Source organism: Psammomys obesus, unplaced genomic scaffold, assembly GCF_907164565.1.
Source record: "Psammomys obesus unplaced genomic scaffold, mPsaObe1.curated_primary_1811, whole genome shotgun sequence".
Lineage (NCBI taxonomy): Eukaryota > Metazoa > Chordata > Mammalia > Rodentia > Muridae > Psammomys > Psammomys obesus.
In genome coordinates this window covers 3,402,752-3,424,424 of record NW_026585587.1, presented here as the reverse complement: position 1 = coordinate 3,424,424, position 21,673 = coordinate 3,402,752, and the positions used below count along the sequence as shown (strand labels likewise).

Sequence of the window (21,673 nt, the reverse complement as noted above, 5' to 3'; positions counted from 1 at the left end):
ATGATTTTTCTGAGTCATTATATGTTCCCGGTGATGAAAGTGACCCCAGCTTTTACATCTCTTACTGATTAATTCTGACATTCGATATAAACCTGACTTTATTTTAAATTATAGTCTGTACTATCGTTTGCATCTGGTCACCACTGAAGAATCTGCCTGTTATGTTACAATTCTATTGTTATTACTTTTTGAAGCAAAAGTTTTCCTTTAAAAAAAATTGTTCCCAGAATCCTATTATGAATATACAAAAACTTAATCCAACCTTTACTATTGATGAAAATTGAGTTTTTCTAGTATTGGCCTATTGAAAAATAGCATTACTGTGACATTCTTACAGCTATCATTTACTATGTAATAGTCCAGGATAATTTTTAAGGATGCTCTGTGGTACTGAGACATGTATTTATTCACACTGCAAATTCAGCATTTGTGATATAACTCCTGTATAAAAAATTGTCAAAACTCTCTCACTAAGCTTTCCAGAGAAAACTGGTGAGCATACAAAGCTCTAAATTTACCTTGCCAAGCAGGCCTACAGGTCGGGCTACCCTTGCAGCTGTGCTTGTCTCAAGCAGGGGATTAGGAGAACAACACTTCCTGCATAGCTTGGAGGCTCAGGCTAGTGAGAGGGCAGTTTCAGTCCAGGTTTTTAATCAAAATTTTCTAGTTAGTTTCTATAACTAACATGTATCTTCTCTTCTTTTGGTTTTTTTTTTCGAGTTAGGGTTTCTCTGTGTAACAACTCTGGCTCACTGGAGCTCACTCTGGGACTAAGCTGGCCTGGAACTCACAAATATCTGCCCGCCTCTGTCTCCCAAGTGCTGGATTAAAGACAAGCACCACCACTGCCTAGCTAATATTTATCTTCTACTGCTTTTAAGTTGTTCTTTTACAAATGCTTCCCCTGATTCTGAAAACTCAATCATTTTAACATTTGCATATTTTAACTTACTTATTTTGGAATAATAGTATAGTTGGTAGTAAGAAATAGAGGCATGATATGCTAAAATCTTCAAACTGTATACCTAAAACTGGCGAGTTTTATAGTATGTTAATTATAACGTTGTTTAAAAAAAACAAAAACCAAGTAAATCAACTTGAGTCAGAAGTTCAGAGAGCAAAACCCTCCCTTGGCTTGCCAGTCTATAAGCTGCTTATACGGTCAGTCAGTAAATATTTGAGCACTGTGCTGGTACAGACATGAACTAGCAAACTGACCCTGTCCTGCTGCTCAGGGAGTCTGAGTGCGTGTGTAGGCGTAGTTAGAGGCACACCACATGGGGAGCTTAGAGTTGTCAAGGGCTGCTGGTGTCAGCACAAGAGTGTTTGCCGTGTAAGGGCTTCTGCTTAAGAATTTCGAAGACAAGGGAGCGATGGCTTGTTTGTGTCTTGACAAGACATTTTTGGATGCATTTAAAGAATTTGGATTCCATGTCCAAGAGTGGAAAGAGGCATGCAGAATAGAGTGTGGTTTTAGTGAGAGGTGACGAGAAGTAAGAGGAGGTTTCACAGTGTACCTTAGACTCCTAGAGTCCAGAGCGTAAAGGTGTAGAGGGTGGTGGTGGCAATCTTTGTAGATTGGACTTTATTGAATTTTAGGTTAGGGTGTTCTAAAATTAGCCTATTTTCTTTTTTTTCTTTTTTACTTTCTTCATACACTTTGTAGCCCAGGCTGGCCTGGGTCTTACCAAATAGCCCAGGCTGGCCTCAGACTTGTTGAAGTCCTCCTGCCACAGCCTGTTTGTTTAGTGCTGAAATAACAAGTGTAAGCTGCCATTACTGCGTTTAGGAACATGTCTGTGTAATTTGTCATGAGCAAGGTTGGAAGGACCTCTAGTCGCAGTAGTTTGGAGTGGACTATTTTCCTTGCGTGTTATCTTTGTTTCAGTAACAACTGTGGTTTGTTTGATTTCTCCTCAGTGTTTGACTTTCACCAAGCAGCTGATGGTATCCAGGAACAGCAGAGACAAGAGCAAGCAGGAAAAAAGTATGATTGATATAATATATGTTTTTATATCGTTTGAGCAAATCTATATCCTTATATATAAATTCTGAGCCAGAAATAAACAAAATAAAACAAAAACCCGTATAAGAATATTTTGCTTAGGTATCAAAGAAAAACAGCTAGATTATGCAAATAAACTTGCAGGAAATTGCACAAATAGGAAACAATCATTTGTAATTTTCTTCTTTGGAAAAAATCACAAGACCACAAGACTCACATCTTCCTTGTGTAACTTGAAGCTTGTTCTGGTTTGTTTTTAAGTTTGGGCACCACGAAAAAGGGCATTGGCCCAGTGTATTCCTCCAAAGCTGCTCGGAGTGGACTTCGCATGTGTGATCTTGTTTCTGACTTCGATGGCTTCTCTGAGAGGTAAAAGATTTTTCAAAATTACAAACAAACAAACCCCAGATTTTTAAAACCCAGAGTATGAAATTGTAGTATCAGTATTCAGATTTACCTCCTGAAAAACACCCTGATGATTGTGTTGGAATGGTACCCTAAGGAGACAGAGCCATGTGAGGACTGACATGTGAACTGGATTTCTGTGAAAGGAGATGCTACCAGTGTGCCATTCCTGATGTGCTCACCACGTGCTGGGGTCTCATCCTTGGCGTTTCAGGTTCAGGGACGCCATTATGTCTCCACCCAGAAGTAATTAGCCTTCCAGGTCCTGGGAAATTTTTTGGATACATCTTTTAAAGTAGAAATGCTATACTGATATATTCTTTATAGAGTGATTTTCATGGAAAATGTAGTTGTTTATTTGCGCTGACAGGCCATGACACTGGAGATCGCTGCTGTCTACGTCGTGTAGACTACTCCCTTTCATTTTCTTATACAGCAGGGTGTAATTCGAGTCTTTTGTATTTTCAGATCACACTTATTCTTTCCTTTTTTTCTCCCAACTATACACATCACCCTAATTATATTTTCTCTTAAATGTGAAAATGTATCTTGAGTGTATAATTTATTCATGTTTTTCTCCTTCAATAAAAAAATATATTTTTAAATATATTTTCAAAACCCTGTCTCTAAAAGCCAATATATATGTTTATATACATATATGTGTGTTTTGAGACTAAAAAAGCCAAAATATACATACATAGACATATATATATATACACACACACACACATATGGATATATATACACACACACATGGATATATTTGTATGTATAAACATACATGTTTTTGAGACAGGGTTTCTCTATGTAATAGCCCTGGTTAGCCTGGACTTTGTAGACCAGGCTGGTCTCAAACTGAGAGAGATCCACCTGCCTCTGCCTCCTGAGTACTGGGATTAAAGGTGTGAGCCATCACACCCTGCTCTGCCATTAAATTTTATTTCTTCGAAAGTAACTTGTTTCACAACTAATTTGCTTTTAATGCCATTTCTAAGGCACAGAAATCACTTACCTTGGATGATATTATTTGAAGTATTCCTTAATGCCATGATCTGTTTATTTCTCAGGTTCAAAGTTCTAGCTAACCAGTACAAATCTATATATCCTACTTTGGAAATAGACATTGAAGGTGAATTACAGAAACTCAAGGTAATGCTTTCTTAGCTAAGTGTGTGCCTGCCAGACTGACACTTGAGTTTTTCATATTTTGTGTATTAACTAGTGGCAAGTGATTCTTGGTGCATGTTTGTGTGATTTCACACAATTTGATCTACTGGAATACTGGGTGGGAAAAGAATGGTATGTGAAAATAGCCAGATGGTAGATCTCAGATGCACTTGCAGGAAACTTAGCTTTCATTCAGGAGACCATGGAAAGCTATTGGAGAATTTTGAACGTAAGAAAGCCTAGATTTATACTATGAAGAAGCCATGCATGGCTACTGACATGTTGATCAGTAAAGAAAGGGAAAGTGTGGTGACTTGTAAAGTCATTCCATTTAAGATTGACAACAGTTTCTTTAGCATTTGTTTCTGAGACAAATAACTGTACTGGCCACAAGAGAAGCCCACCAGTGGTAACTATTAGAGCGAGTGGTACCCAAGTTAGCAGAAACTTCTCAGTCATTGGTAATTACTTGTGATTACTTCTTTAAAAGTGCTCATTTTACTTGTAGAAATGAGTAAGACTCTACACGGCATATGCCATTCTGGAATAGTTGTAGAGGTTAGGTGCTTATGATTTTATCAATAGGGTATGGTGTCCTGTGTTTGTACTCCTAGCACTTGGGAGGTAGAAGCAGAAAGGTCAGAAGTTCAGGTTCGTTCTCAGCATACTGAGGTGGAACCCAGCCTGGCCTACATGAGTTCAGTCTTGAGGGAAAAAAAGAAAAAAGAAAAAGAAGCAACAGCAAAAGAAAACAAACAAGATTTTCATAAGTGATCTGTATTGAACCGGGGTCTTACAGAGGTTTTTTTTTTTTTTTTTTAGCCACACAGAAAGGACTGAAATATAAATAAACAAGAGAGTAAGGACAAGCGCCAAAGAGGGGCTAGACAGACATTCATTAGTGAGTGCAGTGTGGGTTTCTGGTAAGCAGCTTCTGGAATCACCATTCCTGGGGTCCATAGTCGAAACCAAGCTTTATGGCAGCTGTACTACAGCCCTCAGGGAAACTCATTTTTATTTTTGCCTTCAATTCTGAAGTTAAACATTAATAGCCTCTCATGTTGGTATTTGATACTATTGAGTGGTGGCATATTACAGTGTTATGTTAAGGAAGCATGACAACACTCAGTCACTAACATTTGCATGCTTGCCAGGGTAGTTTGTGTCCTTTCCACACTTTTGGTGTCACTGATTTGTAGATTGTTGGTTACATGGGTTATAAATGCAGCTTTTCAAATACCTTTAAAATACCAGAAGTGCCGTCTAATATAAACAGATAGCTCTCTTTATTCTTCTTGAAAGCTAGTTTATGAAGCGAGCATTTGCTCCGTTCCACTGAAGTTGATATAGAACTTTTAAATGTTATAGAGTATATGTGTTGCTCAGGACCTCGCATGTGCTAGGTAAGTACTCTGTTGCTGCGCCGCATCTCCAGCCGAGCTCTGCTAATCACTCTTCAGAGACCAGAGCTCATACAAATGTTACACTAGGATGAACCTGTCACTAGCGCCTTTCTGCTCGGATTTGTCAGTTTCCACTGTGGAAGGCCAGGTAGTTTACACTTTGACTGGTGTTACAATTTATTAGTGCACATGGAAACTGGTTTTTGTCTTTGTGTAGGGTTATATGGAAAGGATTAAACCGATGGTGAGAGATGGAGTTTATTTCCTATATGAGGCCCTCCATGGACCACCCAAGAAAATCTTGGTAGAAGGTGCAAACGCAGCATTGTTAGATATTGATTTTGGTAAGTGAGATATGATTCATAGGGAGTTTGACTGAGCCCAAAGTACTTAGATATAAATATTAATGTTAGTGTTAAGGAGGTTATAAATAGTGCGTTTAGCTTGTGTATTCAGGAATGAGATAGCTTGTTATCTTATGGCAAGGCTTTTTTTTTGTTGTTTTGCTTTGTTTTTTAAGAATATCATGGCAAGCACAATACAAGTCTTACACTTCATTAGAAAAATGGAATCATTTGGATTCTTTGGGTTTGGAGTTCTGCAGATTGTGAATTTCATTAGTTGGTTCATGATGTATTCAACTACTATTTCTCTGGAGCCATAAAATGATAAGATCAACTTAGGAAGAATCTTCCCCTTTAACCTTTAAAATATAGCAATTGGATTAAACATATATTCAAAGATCTAGGAACACCTGTTTATGCTAACTCACTCTCTGTGTATGAGACTTTCTGGTAGGCTCGGCATTGCTTCCATCCTTACGGTTAAGCCAAACTTATTCAGATGACCATCTCATTAGTCTGTTGGTGGTTGTTTCTAAATATATTTTCTTATGCTGTTAACAGTTCTGTCTGACATTTTTAAAAAATTGCTTATTTTTATTTTATGGTTGAGTGTATTGCCTGCATTTATGTTTGTACACCATGTGGACGAAGAGGCCTTGGCCAGAAGTCATTGGATCCCCTGGAAGTAGAGTTATAGATGGCTGTGAGCCGCCATGTGGGTGCTGGGAATCAAAGTGGGTCCTCTGGAAGAGCAGCTAGTGCTCATAATTTCTGAGCCATCCCTTCAGCCTCTTAACATTTTCTTGGCTTTGGATTCTAATGAATCTTTTTGGATTGAGAAGAAATACAGGATAAAAGGATAAATATACCAATTATAGACAAATATATTCTAAAGGATAAATATATATATATTGTGGACAAATATAATCAGGGTGAGTGGTTAAGCATGAAGGGGAGGAAAATGCACCCTTATAATTGTTCCTGGAATTTGAGGATTGCTCCAAATAGAGTTCTAAAGCTGGGAAAATGTTAGACATTACAAAATTACTGTTGCCCCAGGGAGTCATTTGTCTGGAATTAACAGGAGTCAGTCAAGATACATAGGTGGTTTCTACATAAAATTCTTCTGTGACTATTGAGTGCACACTATAGAGAGCCTAGTAACCAACCGCACATATGCGGGGTCTCTGTGGTTGGAATGCTTCAGTTAAAGCTCCAACATTTTAACTGGATTTTAACATTATGGACAAAGAGAAGCACGGGGCCCTTGAGAGAGGGCAGTGACAGTTGTGTTCAAGTCTGTCATACCTGGAGTAAGTTAATTTGCATGGTCCTAATGGTATTTCTGTTTTACAGTCTATGTCTACACATGTTCATCTCAATGGTTTTCCTTCCTATTTTGTAGGAACTTACCCTTTTGTGACCTCTTCAAACTGTACTGTTGGAGGTGTTTGTACAGGTTTGGGTATGCCCCCTCAAAATGTTGGAGAAGTATATGGAGTTGTGAAAGCTTATACCACTAGAGTTGGTATTGGTGCCTTTCCCACAGAGCAAGACAATGTAAGTCCATTTCTCAGTAAGAAAAATCATGTTCCCCTGACCTTAACCTTAACCTCTGCCTCTCTTTTCATTTGCAAGGATCATTTGACTTTCAGCAAAACTATAAAACTTTAGTTCTTGGAATGACTGGCCAGGTTTATCTGTTTAAATAAATATTAGTGACTTATTTGTTTATGAGATTTTCCTTTGTTGTGAAGATTATGTGAGAAATTTAAAAGATGTATTTTTGTTGTTCATGGTTTCAGTCCGTGGTTACTCTGGTCTGTGTTTCTGGGCCAGTAGTAAGTACACTGTGGCAGAAGGGCATGGTATAGGTAAGCTAATTACCTCTCTCATGGCAGTTGGGAAGCGGCAAGTGAGAACAGTGTGCAAGGACTAGGCTGACCTTCAAAAACACGCTCCAGGAACTTCTGCCCTCCAGCCAGCCCCTGCCTCCTCATAGTGTATGCAGCTGTGAGCCCATCAGTAGATGAGTCCACTGATAGCATTAGTGGCCTCATGGTCACGTCAGCTGCTGAGGGCCAAGCCTTCAACATGTGAGCCCTTTTGTGGGGCACATCTAGACCATAACAACTTGTTCTTAATTGACATTTAACTGTTTTGTTTTCTGTCAATCTACACTTAACCTGTATATAACATTGTAAAAATTGCTAGCTTAAAAATTGTTAAATGAAATCAAAACAGAGTATTCCAAGTAATGTCATTTCTATGGAATTTTTGTCTTCATATTATTTCACAAGATGTTTATCAAAAGAGACACTGTTTTATATATATTATATATATAAGACAATTATATATATAGTTATATGTAATTCCCTAGATATATAGCTCTGATATTCTAACACATAAATTCTATTATCCAGGAAATTGGAGAATTATTACAAACACGAGGTAGAGAATTTGGAGTAACTACTGGAAGGAAAAGAAGATGTGGCTGGTTGGACCTTGTTTTACTCAAATACGCTCATATGATCAATGGATTTACTGCGTGAGTGTTCTTCAGAAACATTTATTTCAGGAAATGGTAGACAGTTGATGAATACAAGTTTGATTTTGTAGAAAGTAAACTTGAGAGTTCCCTAACAGAAAAGCTCCACTCCTTTGCATCCAGAATAAAATCATAGTCTCAGAAGTGGAATGAGGTATAAGAGAAAGGACGCAGAAAGATACACCCAACCTATACTGGGTACCCAGTGTTTTAGTAAACCATGATCACTTTGTGAGCGTCTATGCACAGAGGGCAGTAAGGGAGGTAGGCAGGTAGGAGGGCGAGTGTATGCCTTGCTAGATGGAGAGCCTGAACATAGTGTGCACATTCAGAAAGAAGGCGATGGCCCATGGAATAACCAGTGTGGGGGCAGATTTAGTATCTGACTTCCTGGGTTCAAATATCTGATGTGACTGGATGTACTCGCCTTTCTGAGTCTCGGTTTCATCATCTTTAAATGGAGGTAATACTGTTGCTCTCGCAGTTTGTTTCCATATCATGGGATGTTTTGGAAGAGGAGGTGAGATGTAGACATGCTGTCCAGCTCATTGAAAACATGCTTTACAACAGAACCAAAATATCTGGGCCCGGGGGTCTTTTCTGAGACTGATAGTCCAACCAAGGACCATGCATGGAGATAACCTAGAACCCCTGCACAGATGTAGCCCATGGCAGCTCAGTCTCCAAGTAGGTTCCCTATCAAGGGGAACAGGGACTGTCTCTGACATGAACTCAGTGGCTGGCTCTTTGACTGCCCCCCCTCCCCCCGAGGGGGTGCACCTTTGCCAGGCCACAGAGGAAGACAATGAAGCCAGTCCTGAAGAGACCTGATAGGTTAGGATCAGAGGGAAGGGGAGGAGGAGCTCCCCTATCAGTGGACTTAGAGAGGGGAATGGGAGGAGATGAGGGAGGGAGGGTGGGATTGGGAGGGAATAAGAAAGGGGGCCACAGCTGGGATACAAAGTGAATAAACTGTAATTAATATAAAAAAATTTAAAAAAGAACATATTCTAAAGTTACTGGCCTTTTGTAGTAAGTAAGTGTTTATCTTTGTGTTAATTAGGCTGAGCTTCTAACAAGTAAAAGGAGTTTTTGTTTTTTAAAGCAACAAAAACAAGATTTGTGGACCAAAATCCAAAACCTAGTGTTTTATCTAATTTCCACAGATTTTCTCTTAAAATTCTGTTTTCCAGTCAGTTTTCGGGAAACTTTGATGTATCATGAAGAGGTCGTTTCCTCACTCTGTCAGTTTCTGACCAGAAGGGTGGAGGTGATGTGAACCAGAGTGAAGAGCTGGGTGGTAGCATGTGTGGAGATGTTGTTAATATCCTGTGATTATGTGGAACAGTGTGTTCTGCTGTGTCCCTCAGGCACATAGTGCATCCTTAACTCCAGGCAGCTCCCACAGTCACTATTCATAAGACAGCCGAGCAAGTGTGAAGCCACCAGTGAAAATGTGTTGTAATTACTAGAAAGTAACTTTGGTGTATTATGAAGACTATACGTCAATGTAGTGTCCTCATCAATGTGGTGTTTTATGTGTGGCACGCGTTCAAGTACAATCCTAACCAGTTTTCAGAATTGCTTTGGAACTTTGAGCTTTGCATGAATTTCCCCTTAATTCTGCATCAATCAGACTGAATGTCAGAAGTCTGCTGTTTCAACAGTGTCTTTTCTTTTGAAATTAGGTTGGCCCTTACCAAGTTGGATATTTTGGATATGTTTACAGAAATCAAAGTTGGAGTTGCTTACAAATTAGATGGGGAAATTATACCTCACTTCCCAGGTCTGTGCCTAAAGTTTATAAGATTGTTAATATTACTATTTGACTATACATTATGTATGATATATAATTGCTACTTATTTATAAGGTTATGTATCCTTTACAGGCTTGATTTTTACTAATAATGCAGATATACTCAGCATTTTGTTGCAAACTGGTATTAACTTCAATGTTGAGTCACAAGCATGTGCTTAAACTCATAATGATTGGACCATGCTTTTTCAGGGTTTCATCTTTTAAATTTTATAATAATTGACACAAGCTAAGTATGGTGGTGAGTGCTTGTAGCTCAGCTACTTAGGCCACTTGAGCTCAGGAGTTCAGAGATAGTCTGGACAATAGCCAGACCATACTCTAGAGCAATATCAATGTGGGGGAGGAAAAAAAAAATTTTAAGTGAATGATTTCTATGGAGGGGTTTTTCTCTCTTCCTTGGGGATAAAGAGATAAAAGAGAAGATCTTTGTGTCTTATGGTATCCTCTTTCTCAGTACAGTAACTTACTTCATCCTCTAAGCCTTGTGAGTGAGTTTCTCTAACTTCTCTGTCTGAAGTTCACAGGTGAAGGAGATGCTTACTTGAGGCAGAACAGGTTTTGAAGCCTGTCTTAAGTCACAGAATTTCCTTACTTACTCAAGAGTTCAGCAAATGCTTTTACCTTTAGAAATGGAAATTGCTGGGTTTTCAGCTTTCTTAAACACCAAGGAAATGCCAGTTGAAGGAATGTTTACAGCCTTAATGAAACTTGGCAGGCTGAGAAGTTTTTATGACCCTAAGACTGGACATTTATGGAGAATAATAACTTTCTGTCATTTTCCAATTTCTCTTATAGAAAAACAGGCATCTGTTAACATTTTAGAATACAGTTACCTGGAAAACTGATTATTTAAGTATATATTATGTCCTGGTCATTAATGCTACCTCCAAGTTGTTTTAAGAGTTCTAATATAGCTTAAGTACCAAAGAAAATATATAATTGAATATAGTGACACTTGGCAAGGAGTATCATTATCAGTCATATAGCAAATTTCTTTAATTAAAATATTAAAAACTCATAAACACAAAACTTGTCATTTATGTTTTATTGTTTTAGTTTTTTTAAGCTTACTTGGGCCAGATTTCTCCAGAAATACTCCAAGAGGGAGATTTTCATCCAAGAAGTGTTTTGTAGGATGTTCTCAGAAACATTACTTAAAATGAGAGCCTTGGTACACGGAGTGTAGCTGATTGCTGTTCCTGTTCCTCATGGCTTCCCTTGAGTATCAGACATTACAGAAAGTAGATTAGAGAGACTCAAATGCTGTTGTCGTCCTCTGAGTACTACAGATTGTTACTTTAAGGGATCATTGAATTGATGGTTATCTTGAACGTGTATCCTTTGGTTTTCCATTTTGTTAATGTACTTGTGGAAAGCCCAGTGTGTTTCCACAAACCCTTTTAGCTGGTATGTGGTATAAGTTATTCTTGAGACACTCCACTCTGGAGAGAAGCCTGACCATTGAACCACACTGTACTTTGTGATCTGCAGTCTGAGAATCTCCTCATCAGTTGTAGTGCACATGCAGATTCCAGCAGGGAGATTAGAGAAGGTCATTAGGTGGAATAATAAAATTTCCATCCCACAGTAGATTTGTCAGAGGATTGAAGGTGTCCCAGCCTTCTGTGAAGCTGATGTTGTAGACACAGAAATAATAGTATAGAAATTCAAAGTGCTCCAGCAACAGATGCTTGAAGTTTGGTCTAGCTCATTTACTAGGCACTGTTAACTGATGTTATAACCATGTGATTTTTCTCCACTTACAGCATGTAGTCATGTTACTGAAGAGGTGTTGACTTATAAAATACCAACCTAGATTGTGTGTGTGTGCGTGTGTGTGTGTGCGTGTGTGTGTGTGCGTGTGTGTGTGTGCGCGCGAGAGAGAGAGAGAGCACATGCTGGTTTTTCACCTTTCTAAAGGTCTGAAAATTCTAAATTCTGACACACATCTGGTTTTGAGGATTTTGATAAGAGCCCTTGAACCTTATTTTGTTAGAGTTATTTGAACTGGGCACGCTTATAATCCCAGAATATGGATGGGCTGAAAGGAGGAGTATTGCCAAGAGTACAATACCAGCCTGGAAAGAAGAGGAACCATCTCTCAAAAAACAAAGGAACAAACAAACAAAAATAATGTCATTTGACAACAGCCAGTGTTCCATAAACACATATACTTTCTTAACTTTTAGCAAACCAAGAGGTCTTAAACAAAGTGGAAGTTCAGTATAAGACTCTCCCAGGATGGAACACAGATATATCTAATGCAAGAACATTTAAGGAGCTACCTGTCAATGCACAAAATTATGTTCGGTTTATTGAAGATGAACTTCAAATACCAGGTAAACACTTTATGAGCTGCTGTCTTTAATTTTCTGTTATTCTGTGGATTTTTTTCCCTCCCAGGACATTGACTCTTGTCATTTTTCTTGATAAATAATTTTTTCTGGCTTTCACTCTAATCAGAAAATGTTTTTTTGTTGTGGTGATGGTTGTTATTTTCATTTGGCCTAAGCTGCTCTTAAGAGTTGGAATCTTGGATAAAGGTTAGGAATCGATGGAGTATAAAAACAGACATGTCCTAGTTAGGGTTTCTATTGCCGTAGTGAAACACCATGACCAAAGCATCTTGAGGAGGAAAGGGCTTATTTGGCTTACTCTTTCACATCACTGTTCATCATTGATATTCATTCAGGGCAGAAGTTTAACAGGGCAGGAATCTGGGAGGCAGGAGCTGCAGAGGCCATGGAGGAGTGCTGCTTACTGGCTTGTTTTGGATGGCTGAGAGCACCTGTCCATGGCTGGCACTGCCCACAATGGACTGCCCCTCCACCCCCAAGCATGATTAGGAAGATGCCCTACATGCTTGCCTGCAGCCCAGTCTTATGGAGGCATTTTCTCAACTGAGGACCTCCCTCCTCTCAGTGACTCTAGCTTGTGTCAAGTTGACATAAAACTAGCCAGCGCATATCATTAGCAAAAGTTAGAGCAATAATAAAGAATTGGTTTACTCATGTAGTCCTTGCTCATGGGAGGCAGAGGCAGGAGGGTTGCTAGGAGTGCTAGGTTAGACAGGGCTATATAATAAACCCTGTCTCTATAAAACAAAAAACCCAAACAAACAAAAGAATAAAAAATGGATGTAACTCGTATATCAAACAATTAAAACAAGATGACCAGGATTGGGCATAATGAAGTTAGGTGGGCTTTCTTTTATATGATTACTTTCTCCTTTATCCTGTTGTTTACATTGATGGGAACTAGAGACAAGAAAAAGTAGGTAAGGAGGTATTTTCTACATACAGCACAGTGTATGCTTGACCCTCTCTCTGTGTGCTTCCTTTTCATTGATGCTGCATTTCAGACATGGTTCTTGTTTCTAGATTGCTGGGTCCTGTCCAATCAATGTCAAATTTATCGGACATATTTGCTAATGGTTATTTTTTGTTGTTGCTGTTCTTTTGTTTGTTGTTGTTGTTTGTTTGTTTGTTTTTTCCCTGAGACAGGGTTTCTCTGTGTAGCCTTGGCTGTTCTGGAATTGCTTTGTGACTAGGCTGGCCTCGAACTCATAGACATCCATCTGTCTCCCTGAGTGCTGGCATTACAGGTGTGTGTCACCACACCCAACTTAGTTCATTATTATTATTATTATTACCAATATATGACGAGAAATCTTACAGAAGAAAACTCTGAAGCAGAAATATTTACAACTTAATTTTATAATGTCTTAAAAAATCAAATCACTTCTTCAAATCACTGTGTCTAAAGATGACAGTTTTTCCTGTATATTTTTGTCACATTTAGAAAACATGAAAGCACTTTAACACAGTGTGTAGTTTTTCAGTTTTAAACAACTTTCATAACATTAAGGGTAACAAATAATGTTGATGTTTATAATATGCTAAAATCATATTCCATGGAAGAACTCTTTTTAAGGTTTATTATTTTTTTATGTGTGCCTAAACATATGTGTGTGCGCCACATTTGTACTTTGCCCACAGAGCTGGGAGAGGGCACTGTGGAGCCTCAGGATCTATGAATGTTTTCATTCTGTGCTAGGAACTGAACCAGTGTCCTCTGCAGGAGCAGCAAGTACTTTCAGCCACCAAGCCATCTTTCCAGAAACTCCTTTTGATGCTTAAAATCTACAATAATGCATATTTCTTAATCTGATTTAAAAAGTTTCTGTTATATACTAAATTATCTAATAGAATAACACCTACAGTTCTGCTTTGTTTTTGAGATCGAAGTATTCAGTATTTGTTATTACTGCCCTTAAGAAGTAATATTAACTTTTAAAAATTCATGCTAAATTACTGAGTACTGAAAAAAACCTGATACTTTGCTTTTTGAATCTTTACTTTTTAAATACAACATTGCTTTTATCTTAAAATGTAGATCTGGGAGTTTAGGTCTTGCCTCGTAGGATTCTCCTCTCCTCATCCCAAGGTTAAGTGTCATAAGGAACTTGATGCTATTTTCTTGTTTTGTTTTCCAGTTAAATGGATTGGTGTAGGTAAATCCAGAGAGTCCATGATTCAGCTTTTCTAAGGATTGCCAGCAATGCATGAGACACTCCTTGAAAGGAAGAGAAAATACGCAAGCATTTCACTAGGGTCTGCAAATTCACAAGTAAAGACATTGAAGTGAGTTTTAAACTGGCATCGGTTTGCAGTCTCTGACGGATGGCTGTCATGGATAGACTGGCGCCTTCCCATCCAGCTTCTCAGCTGGCATGGCTGCCGCATCTGTTGCTCCTGCTGCTCATGGTGCCACACACAGTTCCTTTCCATGTTTAGTAATTGTATAATCCTTGTTTGAAATCTAAAACTTCCACCATAGTTTTTCTTCATTGTTGTCATTGTATTTGAGTTTTTACCCTGACTAGATGGTGAGAACAATTAATGCAGTTTTGCACAAATATTTTTACATTCTTATCATTCAATTCTGTCATTGTAATCTTTGCTGTTAGAAAAAAATGATGAAAAGATAGGGGTTCTGTCAACTTTTGTAATGCTATGAATTCTGTTTAAATTGTGAACTGCTTATTTTCTGCCGAGACCATTGCAAAATTGAGCTTTGGTTGGGTGGGGGGAGTATGTTCATGGGACCTTTAATTTGTACAGAACACAAAACCTTGTTCTCTCTGCAATTATTTAATACAATGAACTTTTAATTCTGTGTTTAAAAAGAAGAGATGTTTCCCTACAATAACAAACTTAATGTTAAAATATTATTAAAGAAAATCTGTTGTGATATCTGGTGGATGTTCTTCTTTGTTTTCAAATATGAGCTCAAATGTATATCTTTTTCTTTCTTTTTTTTTTTTTTTTAAGCATACTATTGTTTCTAAGAACAATGGGTTGGCTATCAACATTGTTTCTGCCAGTATACCTACAAAATGACCATAAGTACCCACATGAACCCAAATTGTCAGCTGTAATTTTGATCATGCCTTCATCCCTCCTTTCTTGAAAAAAAAAAAAAAAAAGACAGTTAGGTGTTATATCATGCTGTAGATTATCCTTCCATGAACTATTAAATGTTTAAATTAGGTATCACTTGAAATTATTTTATTACATCATCAATGGCTGATTAAAAAGAACCAACTATTTCCAGTATGCTCTGTGTGTTGTTTTCTTGTGTTTGTAGAAATACTGGTATGGAGGAGTGTTCCATGCTCTGTGGGACAAGGTGGGAAGAGCTCAGTAGACTCTAAATACCTTTTCACCAAAGTATTTTCATCAATACGTGCTTCAAGAAAGTTCTAAAATTGCAGGTTCACTGGATTCAGGATATAGTAAACGCAGGTGATCCCAGCAGCCCTCTTTAGCCATGTAACATGTGGAAAGAGCAAATGACAATAAATCCTGCTTCTCCCTGGAAACTAAAAGGTCTTGGAAGATCCTTATTCTTGGCTATAAGCATTGCATCATTGAAACATATTTTCAGCAATAAACTCATTTTCATTCAAGTCAAGAATTTTTCCTCCAGTAGCCAGAATGTCTCCTATTGCTATTATGTATCGATTTCAAGCCAGTTCTGGATAATTCGGTTTCTCTTTGAATGTGAGCAACAGTTGCTTAGGAGAGGTGGTCTGCTCTTTAAATAAAGGTGTCCTTCAAACCACTGTTAACTATCACGATTTTATTTGACAAGGCTAAGTGTGCTATATTCTGCTAGATGTGCCATATTCAGTAGATATGCTGAATATGCAGTAGCAGGGCAAGTGCAATCTTACCGAAGCTTAATGGCCACTGCAGCATCCTAAACATTGACGTATGCTCCAGTGAAGCAGTGCATGGTGAAATGAATGGAACCTAATCAAAATGTGTGGCAAGGGCCAGGGAAGGCTCTCCGAGATGACTAAACATGAGATGAATGGGATGAGGGACCATGTGGGGGGTCCAGACTAGAGAGATCTGCCGAATGGGAGAAATGGAACAAAGCAGCAAGGGGCTGGTGAGATTGGCAGCAGGCTCAGGGATGCTCAGCTAGATGACCAGGACATGTCGATGTGAGAGGCCTGTAGATGTAATGCCTGTTACAACTGCTGAGTCAGAAAACCTGAGCTGGGGCATGAAGGAGGGCTCAGCAATTTAGATCACTTGCCTTTTCAGAGGACTAGAGTTCGAGTTCCACGCTGGCTGTCAACTGCCTGGAACTCCAGTTCTGAGGATCTGATGCTGTCTTTTGGCCTTCATGGACACGTGCGTGCACGTAGTGGGCATACATATCTTCAAGCCTACATTTTAAGATTTCGTAGACTATTGAGGTGTCTGCAAGTGGGAGTCACCACAAGGTTAAGCTTGCCCAACTGTAGCACAGGATACTTGGGCAGGGAGGGTTAATATAATTATTTGATATTAATTGAATAATAAAGAATTAGAAGGGCAGACATGAGACATTTTTGAAAAGATAATGGGAGGGTGTGTGTGTGAGACAGAGAGAGAGAGAGAGAGAGAGAGAGAGAGAGGCAGGGTCTTGCATGGCCCTGGCTGGCCTGGAAGTCACCCTGTAGCTCAGAATTACCTTGAACTGGTATTTCTGGACTTGGCTTCCCGTGCGTACACCACCACATCTGGTTTAAGAGGTCTGGCTTCACTAGTTGTCACATTACCAAGCTTCTATAAGCAAAATATGTGACACTATCATGGGAAAAGATGATGTGGGGGGAGCCGAGAAACTTAATACAGACCCTTAAAATACTGAGATGCCACAAACAAAATAACTAGAAAAATGAAAAAAATCGAAAGAAAGAACAGATTGCATGAAACATGAAAATGTGCCCAAAGATCTTCATGAAAGGCAACTGCTGACTCCTGGCATCAATGTTTTAATAATTTATGGTACTTGATGTATTTTATGTAAATGTAATTTATATACTATTACATTTATATTCAATTACATTTATATAATTGTGTATATACTTATATATAATTTATATAAGAACAGTGATGGCTGCTGCTAGGACCAGAGGATTTTTTAATGTAATTTTTTAACTGTTTCCTTTTTTAATATTTTTTTTTTATTTATTACAATTTATTTACTTTGTATCCCAGCTGTAGCCCTCTCCCTTGTCCCATGCCCCTCCCCTGGCCACTGATAGGGGAGGTCTTCCTCCCCTTCCATCTGACCCTAGCCTATCAGGTCTCATCAGGACTGTCTACATTGTCTTTCTCTGTGGCCTGGTAGGGCTGTCCTCCACCCCTTACCTCAGGGGGAGGTGATCAAAGAGCCAGCCACCGAGTTCATGTCAGAGATGGTTCCTGTTCCCCTTATTAGGGAACTCACTTGGAGACTGAGCTGCCGTGGGCTACATCTGTGCAGGGGTTTTAAGGTTATCTCCATGAATGGTCCTTGGTTGTAGTGTTATTGATACCAAATTGCTATTAAATCTAGATTTGGGACATGAATTTGTACTTCAGTGGTAATCACTTAAAAATCTGAAGCCAGTACTTGGGAGGTAGAGGTAGATGGATCTTTGGATTCGAGGCTATCCTGATCTCTCAACAGCAACAATAGAAAAAGTCTGAAAACAGCAATAGAAATAAGTGAATTAAAGCACACAAAGAAAAAACTCATAAAAGGAGCCAATGATGGAAGGAACAATTATTTAAGAAGACATAGGGCGCATAAAAGGCAAACTGAAGTGGTGGAAATTGTTGTCAATCTGTGTCAGAGAATTAAGTACAATTAAAAGGCAAAGACTGACAAAGGCCATTGTAAAAGCAAACTTCATTGTCTAAGTGATGTACTTTTGGCCCAAAGAAACATAGGAGTGGAGGATATGGCTCAAGTGGTGGGGTGCTTGCCCAAGGCCCTGGTACTGTTTGTGTGAAGGGGGATCATGGTCTTGTCAGAATTGCCCAAAACGTGTACTGTTATTACCTCTGGCTTCCTCCCAAGGTTCATGTGGGCTCTTGATAGTGGGTGTGCACCAGAGTAAAAGAAATGATTTCACCTTTGTGGGGGACTGGCTTAGAATTGGGTGGTTCCAGATCTGAAGCTGGCCTTGCAGAGCTTACAGAGACTGGGATCTGTGATGGTGTGGCTCAGTGCTGTCTCCTGGCTCTAAACCTGTACTGTAATCTTTCAGTTCCAGAGTGACGCTTAGCGTCTGGATGAAGCCCGAGTTGGTGCCTTGACCTATGAGCCGAGGGGCAGAGGGTGGGCGAGGCCACCTGGGAAGTCATCAGAACTGCTTCTGCTTTATTGTTGGATTGAAAGTACAAGAATACGGGTTCCTCCCAGAGCCGATGCACCCCTCCCAAGGGTAGAAGATGTGGGATTTTGGAGAGGACAGATTGTCAGGGGCTTTCCTGGTGAGTCCCCAGTTGCAGCGGTGTGCTACATACGATCCGTTGCTTAAGCAGATTTGCACATACCTTGCTAGATGGCGTGCAGCTTTTGGGGTGGAAAATGCCCTACCACAGCCAGCCTGCTCCATCCCTGTTTGTAAAGGCCATTAGACTTGGTTGGCTTCTGCTGGCACCCTCACTGTCCTACCGCAGGGATGTCCTCACTCCAGCCCCATGTCATCATTTGCTTGGGAAGGATCTTGATTATGATCCTTTATGCTGGCGGAAATGTGCTGGTTCATCCTGCTAAGCAAGAAGTAACAACCACTTGAGGTTTAGTGCTAAGGCATTTGTTTATCAGTAATTAATCCAATTAGACTCCAGCAGCCGACTGTCTCAGCGAACTGTCCTAGAGGGCAGTGGTGGAGGGCGTTGAGATGGCCTGTGGGCTGGTGAGAGGCAAGAGCTCTTGTGCAAACCAGATGGCTTGAGTAAGTTCCTTGGAGCCACGTAAGGGTGGAAGGAGAGAACAGATTCCACAGAGTTGTCCTCTGATCCTCACACATGTGCCGTGCATACAACATGCGTGTACACAATAAAATAATAAATAACTAGAATAAAAAAATAAAACTTACAAAAAGATAGCCCTGCTAAAGGAAAAGTTAGGTTGCTGCCTATGGCCCCTCCCTCAACCAGAACAGGGGTGCCATGCCTGCTGGGCCTCTTTGTATTTTATACACCACCTATTCCTCACTGCTATTCCAAGCTATAACCTCACTGTCATTCCAAGCTGCCAATTTTGCCAAATGGTTGAAGTAAGGGCATCCCAGTCTCATAGACCCAGCGACTCCCAGAAGCTGATAGTTCTGAGTTGGGCTCATGACAAGAGAATGCACTACAGGAGGGCCAGGCTGTTCTGCAGGCTGCCCCACCACTCAGGTCACATGATCCAGTGGACTTGTCTGTGGCAAACAGGGATGCTGTTCAGAGATGTTGGCAGGCCCAGAGTCACAGAGCAGGCCTTTATTTAGAACACAGAGCCAGACCCTTCTGTCTTCCAGATAACTACTTTCCTTTTCAGATGGTTCTTCATCTGCCATTGGGCCTCAATAGAGACCGAATGTTTGACCTTAAGCTGCCAGGTTACCGTAACTCAAGCTGTCCATCATGAGCTATCATGTGACGCAGAGGGATAAGTGTCCTGGCGGAGGAGCGTGGCAAAGCAAGCAAGCATGGAGCTGGAGCAGCAAGCTGAACACTTCCCTCTTGAACCCTGACCATAAGGGAGACAAGACTGGGAATGGTTTGTGGCTTTCAAAGCCTCAAATAACTGCCCTGAATGACATCTTTTCTTTCACCAAGGCCACATCTTTTAAACCTACCCAAACAGGACCAACAGTTGGGGACTAAGTATTTAAATGTAGGAACTCATTTGGACTGCACCAGGCCTTCAGACTTGGGCCAGGACTTAACACACCAGTGCTCTCCACGCCAGTATTCTGGGACTGGAGCCTCAGTCTTCATGGGCCTCCAGCTTGCAGATAGATAGCATATCACAAGGCTTCTTGAATCTTTGTAAGCACATGAGCAGGTCCTTTGTCATAAGCCTGCATATATAATAGTCATAATATTGACTCATATATAACATTCTATTTCTCCAGTACAAACAGTTTCATTAGCTTGCTTTCCTTTCCTTTGTATCCCTTGAATTCTATTCTACATGGTCTGGAGTCTCTTTTGATTTGGCCTTAGTCTTTCTTGGGTTGGCTTTCAAATCTCTTGGCGAAACCTAGTTGACCAATGTCCAGAGACTAAGTAAGGCAACTGAAACTATATGGGACTCCACATTCTTGGATTAAATTTATTAAGAGAAAGCCTTTATTTTGGTACATTGGCTAAGAAACCAACTGGTATGGAATATAGGATTCCTTTCTCTGGGACTCTAAGTCTTTTCCGAGGAGTTGATGCCTAGTTATCAAGAAGGGTGTTGTCTTACGGCTTTACTGCTGAGAAGAGACACCATGACCAAAACAACTCGTTTAAAAGAAAACATTTAATTTGGGGCTGGCTAACAGTTTCAGAGGTTTAGTCCATTACCATCACGGTGGGGAGCATAGAAGTGTGCAGGCAGACATGGTGCTGGTGAACAAGTTGAGAGTTCTACACCTTGATCTGCAGGCAGCAAGGGGGAGCCTGGATGTGTTTCACATTGGGCGTAGCTTGAGTATTTAAGACCTCAAAGCCCACCCCTACAGTGACACACTTCCTTTAGTGTTGGGGGTTGGTCTGATGCTTGTATTTTGGTGCTAATTACTGGCCCTCAAGATCTGGTATAACCCATCCTTATGTAAACCTGCCTACGACATTATACCTGATTGGTTAATTAAAGGCCTAAAACCTGGGCAGGGCAGAATGGGGTAGGCATGGCTAAGGTTCCTGGGCTTTGGGATAGGAAAATCATGGGAAAGGGACAAATGGACAGGAAAGAAGGAGGAAGAAGGATGCCACCATGGGTTAGTGTGGAGAAGGAACCATGTGGGCTGGGAGAAAGGACTCCAGTAATGGAAAGGCCTAGATAAAGAATACAAGCCAGTACGAGATTATGGATGGAAGGTTATGGATGGAAGGGACCAGATGAGGATGGTTAAGGAGGATGGCATTGGATGGGGGCTGGGAGGTGGAGGGTGAGGTTATTGAGACAGCCTAGGTGGAATTATCTGCCCAGCCCAAGGTGTTTGAAGGCAGTTAGAAAACCTAATTGGTGTCTGTGTTTTATTTAATTGTGATAGCGGGTTAAATAATACTGATGAAATAATTATAGGGCTAATAATAAACATTATATAGCTCAACATCATTTTTAACACCAACAATACTCTAACAAGGACACACCTCCTAATAGCACCACTTCCTATGGCCAAACATTCAGACCCTTGAATCTACGGGTGCCGCCCCTATGCAGACCACCACTGATGTTAACCTTTCTGTAATCAGATTTTCATCACGCCCTCTCCTTATGGGTCCTGAATCCCACTACAGACCTAAGGTTGTCTTCTAGTCTTCTTCCTTGGCTAGTTCCCTCTGGCTCTCTCTCCCTCTCTTCCTCCTCCTCTGGCTCTCTCTCCCTCTCTTCCTCCTCCTCTGCCTCTCTTCCTCCCTCCGCCCCTTCCTCTCCCTCCCTTTGGGT

The 21,673-nt window shown here is 40.2% G+C and overlaps 1 protein-coding gene across 1 annotated transcript in view; it reads left to right on the top strand.

Moving 5' to 3' along the window:
- Adss2 (adenylosuccinate synthase 2) overlaps positions 1 to 15,309 on the top strand; it is a 34,192-nt gene extending 18,883 nt beyond the window's left edge. The window contains exons 5-13 of the mRNA XM_055608739.1: positions 1,921 to 1,987; positions 2,267 to 2,374; positions 3,478 to 3,559; positions 5,198 to 5,324; positions 6,730 to 6,884; positions 7,748 to 7,872; positions 9,561 to 9,658; positions 11,881 to 12,030; positions 14,187 to 15,309. Of these exons, the coding sequence (XP_055464714.1) occupies positions 1,921 to 1,987; positions 2,267 to 2,374; positions 3,478 to 3,559; positions 5,198 to 5,324; positions 6,730 to 6,884; positions 7,748 to 7,872; positions 9,561 to 9,658; positions 11,881 to 12,030; positions 14,187 to 14,239 (965 nt within the window). The 3' untranslated portion in view covers positions 14,240 to 15,309. The remainder of the gene's footprint in view (positions 1 to 1,920; positions 1,988 to 2,266; positions 2,375 to 3,477; positions 3,560 to 5,197; positions 5,325 to 6,729; positions 6,885 to 7,747; positions 7,873 to 9,560; positions 9,659 to 11,880; positions 12,031 to 14,186) is intronic.
- The last annotated feature ends 6,364 nt before the right edge of the window (positions 15,310 to 21,673 follow it).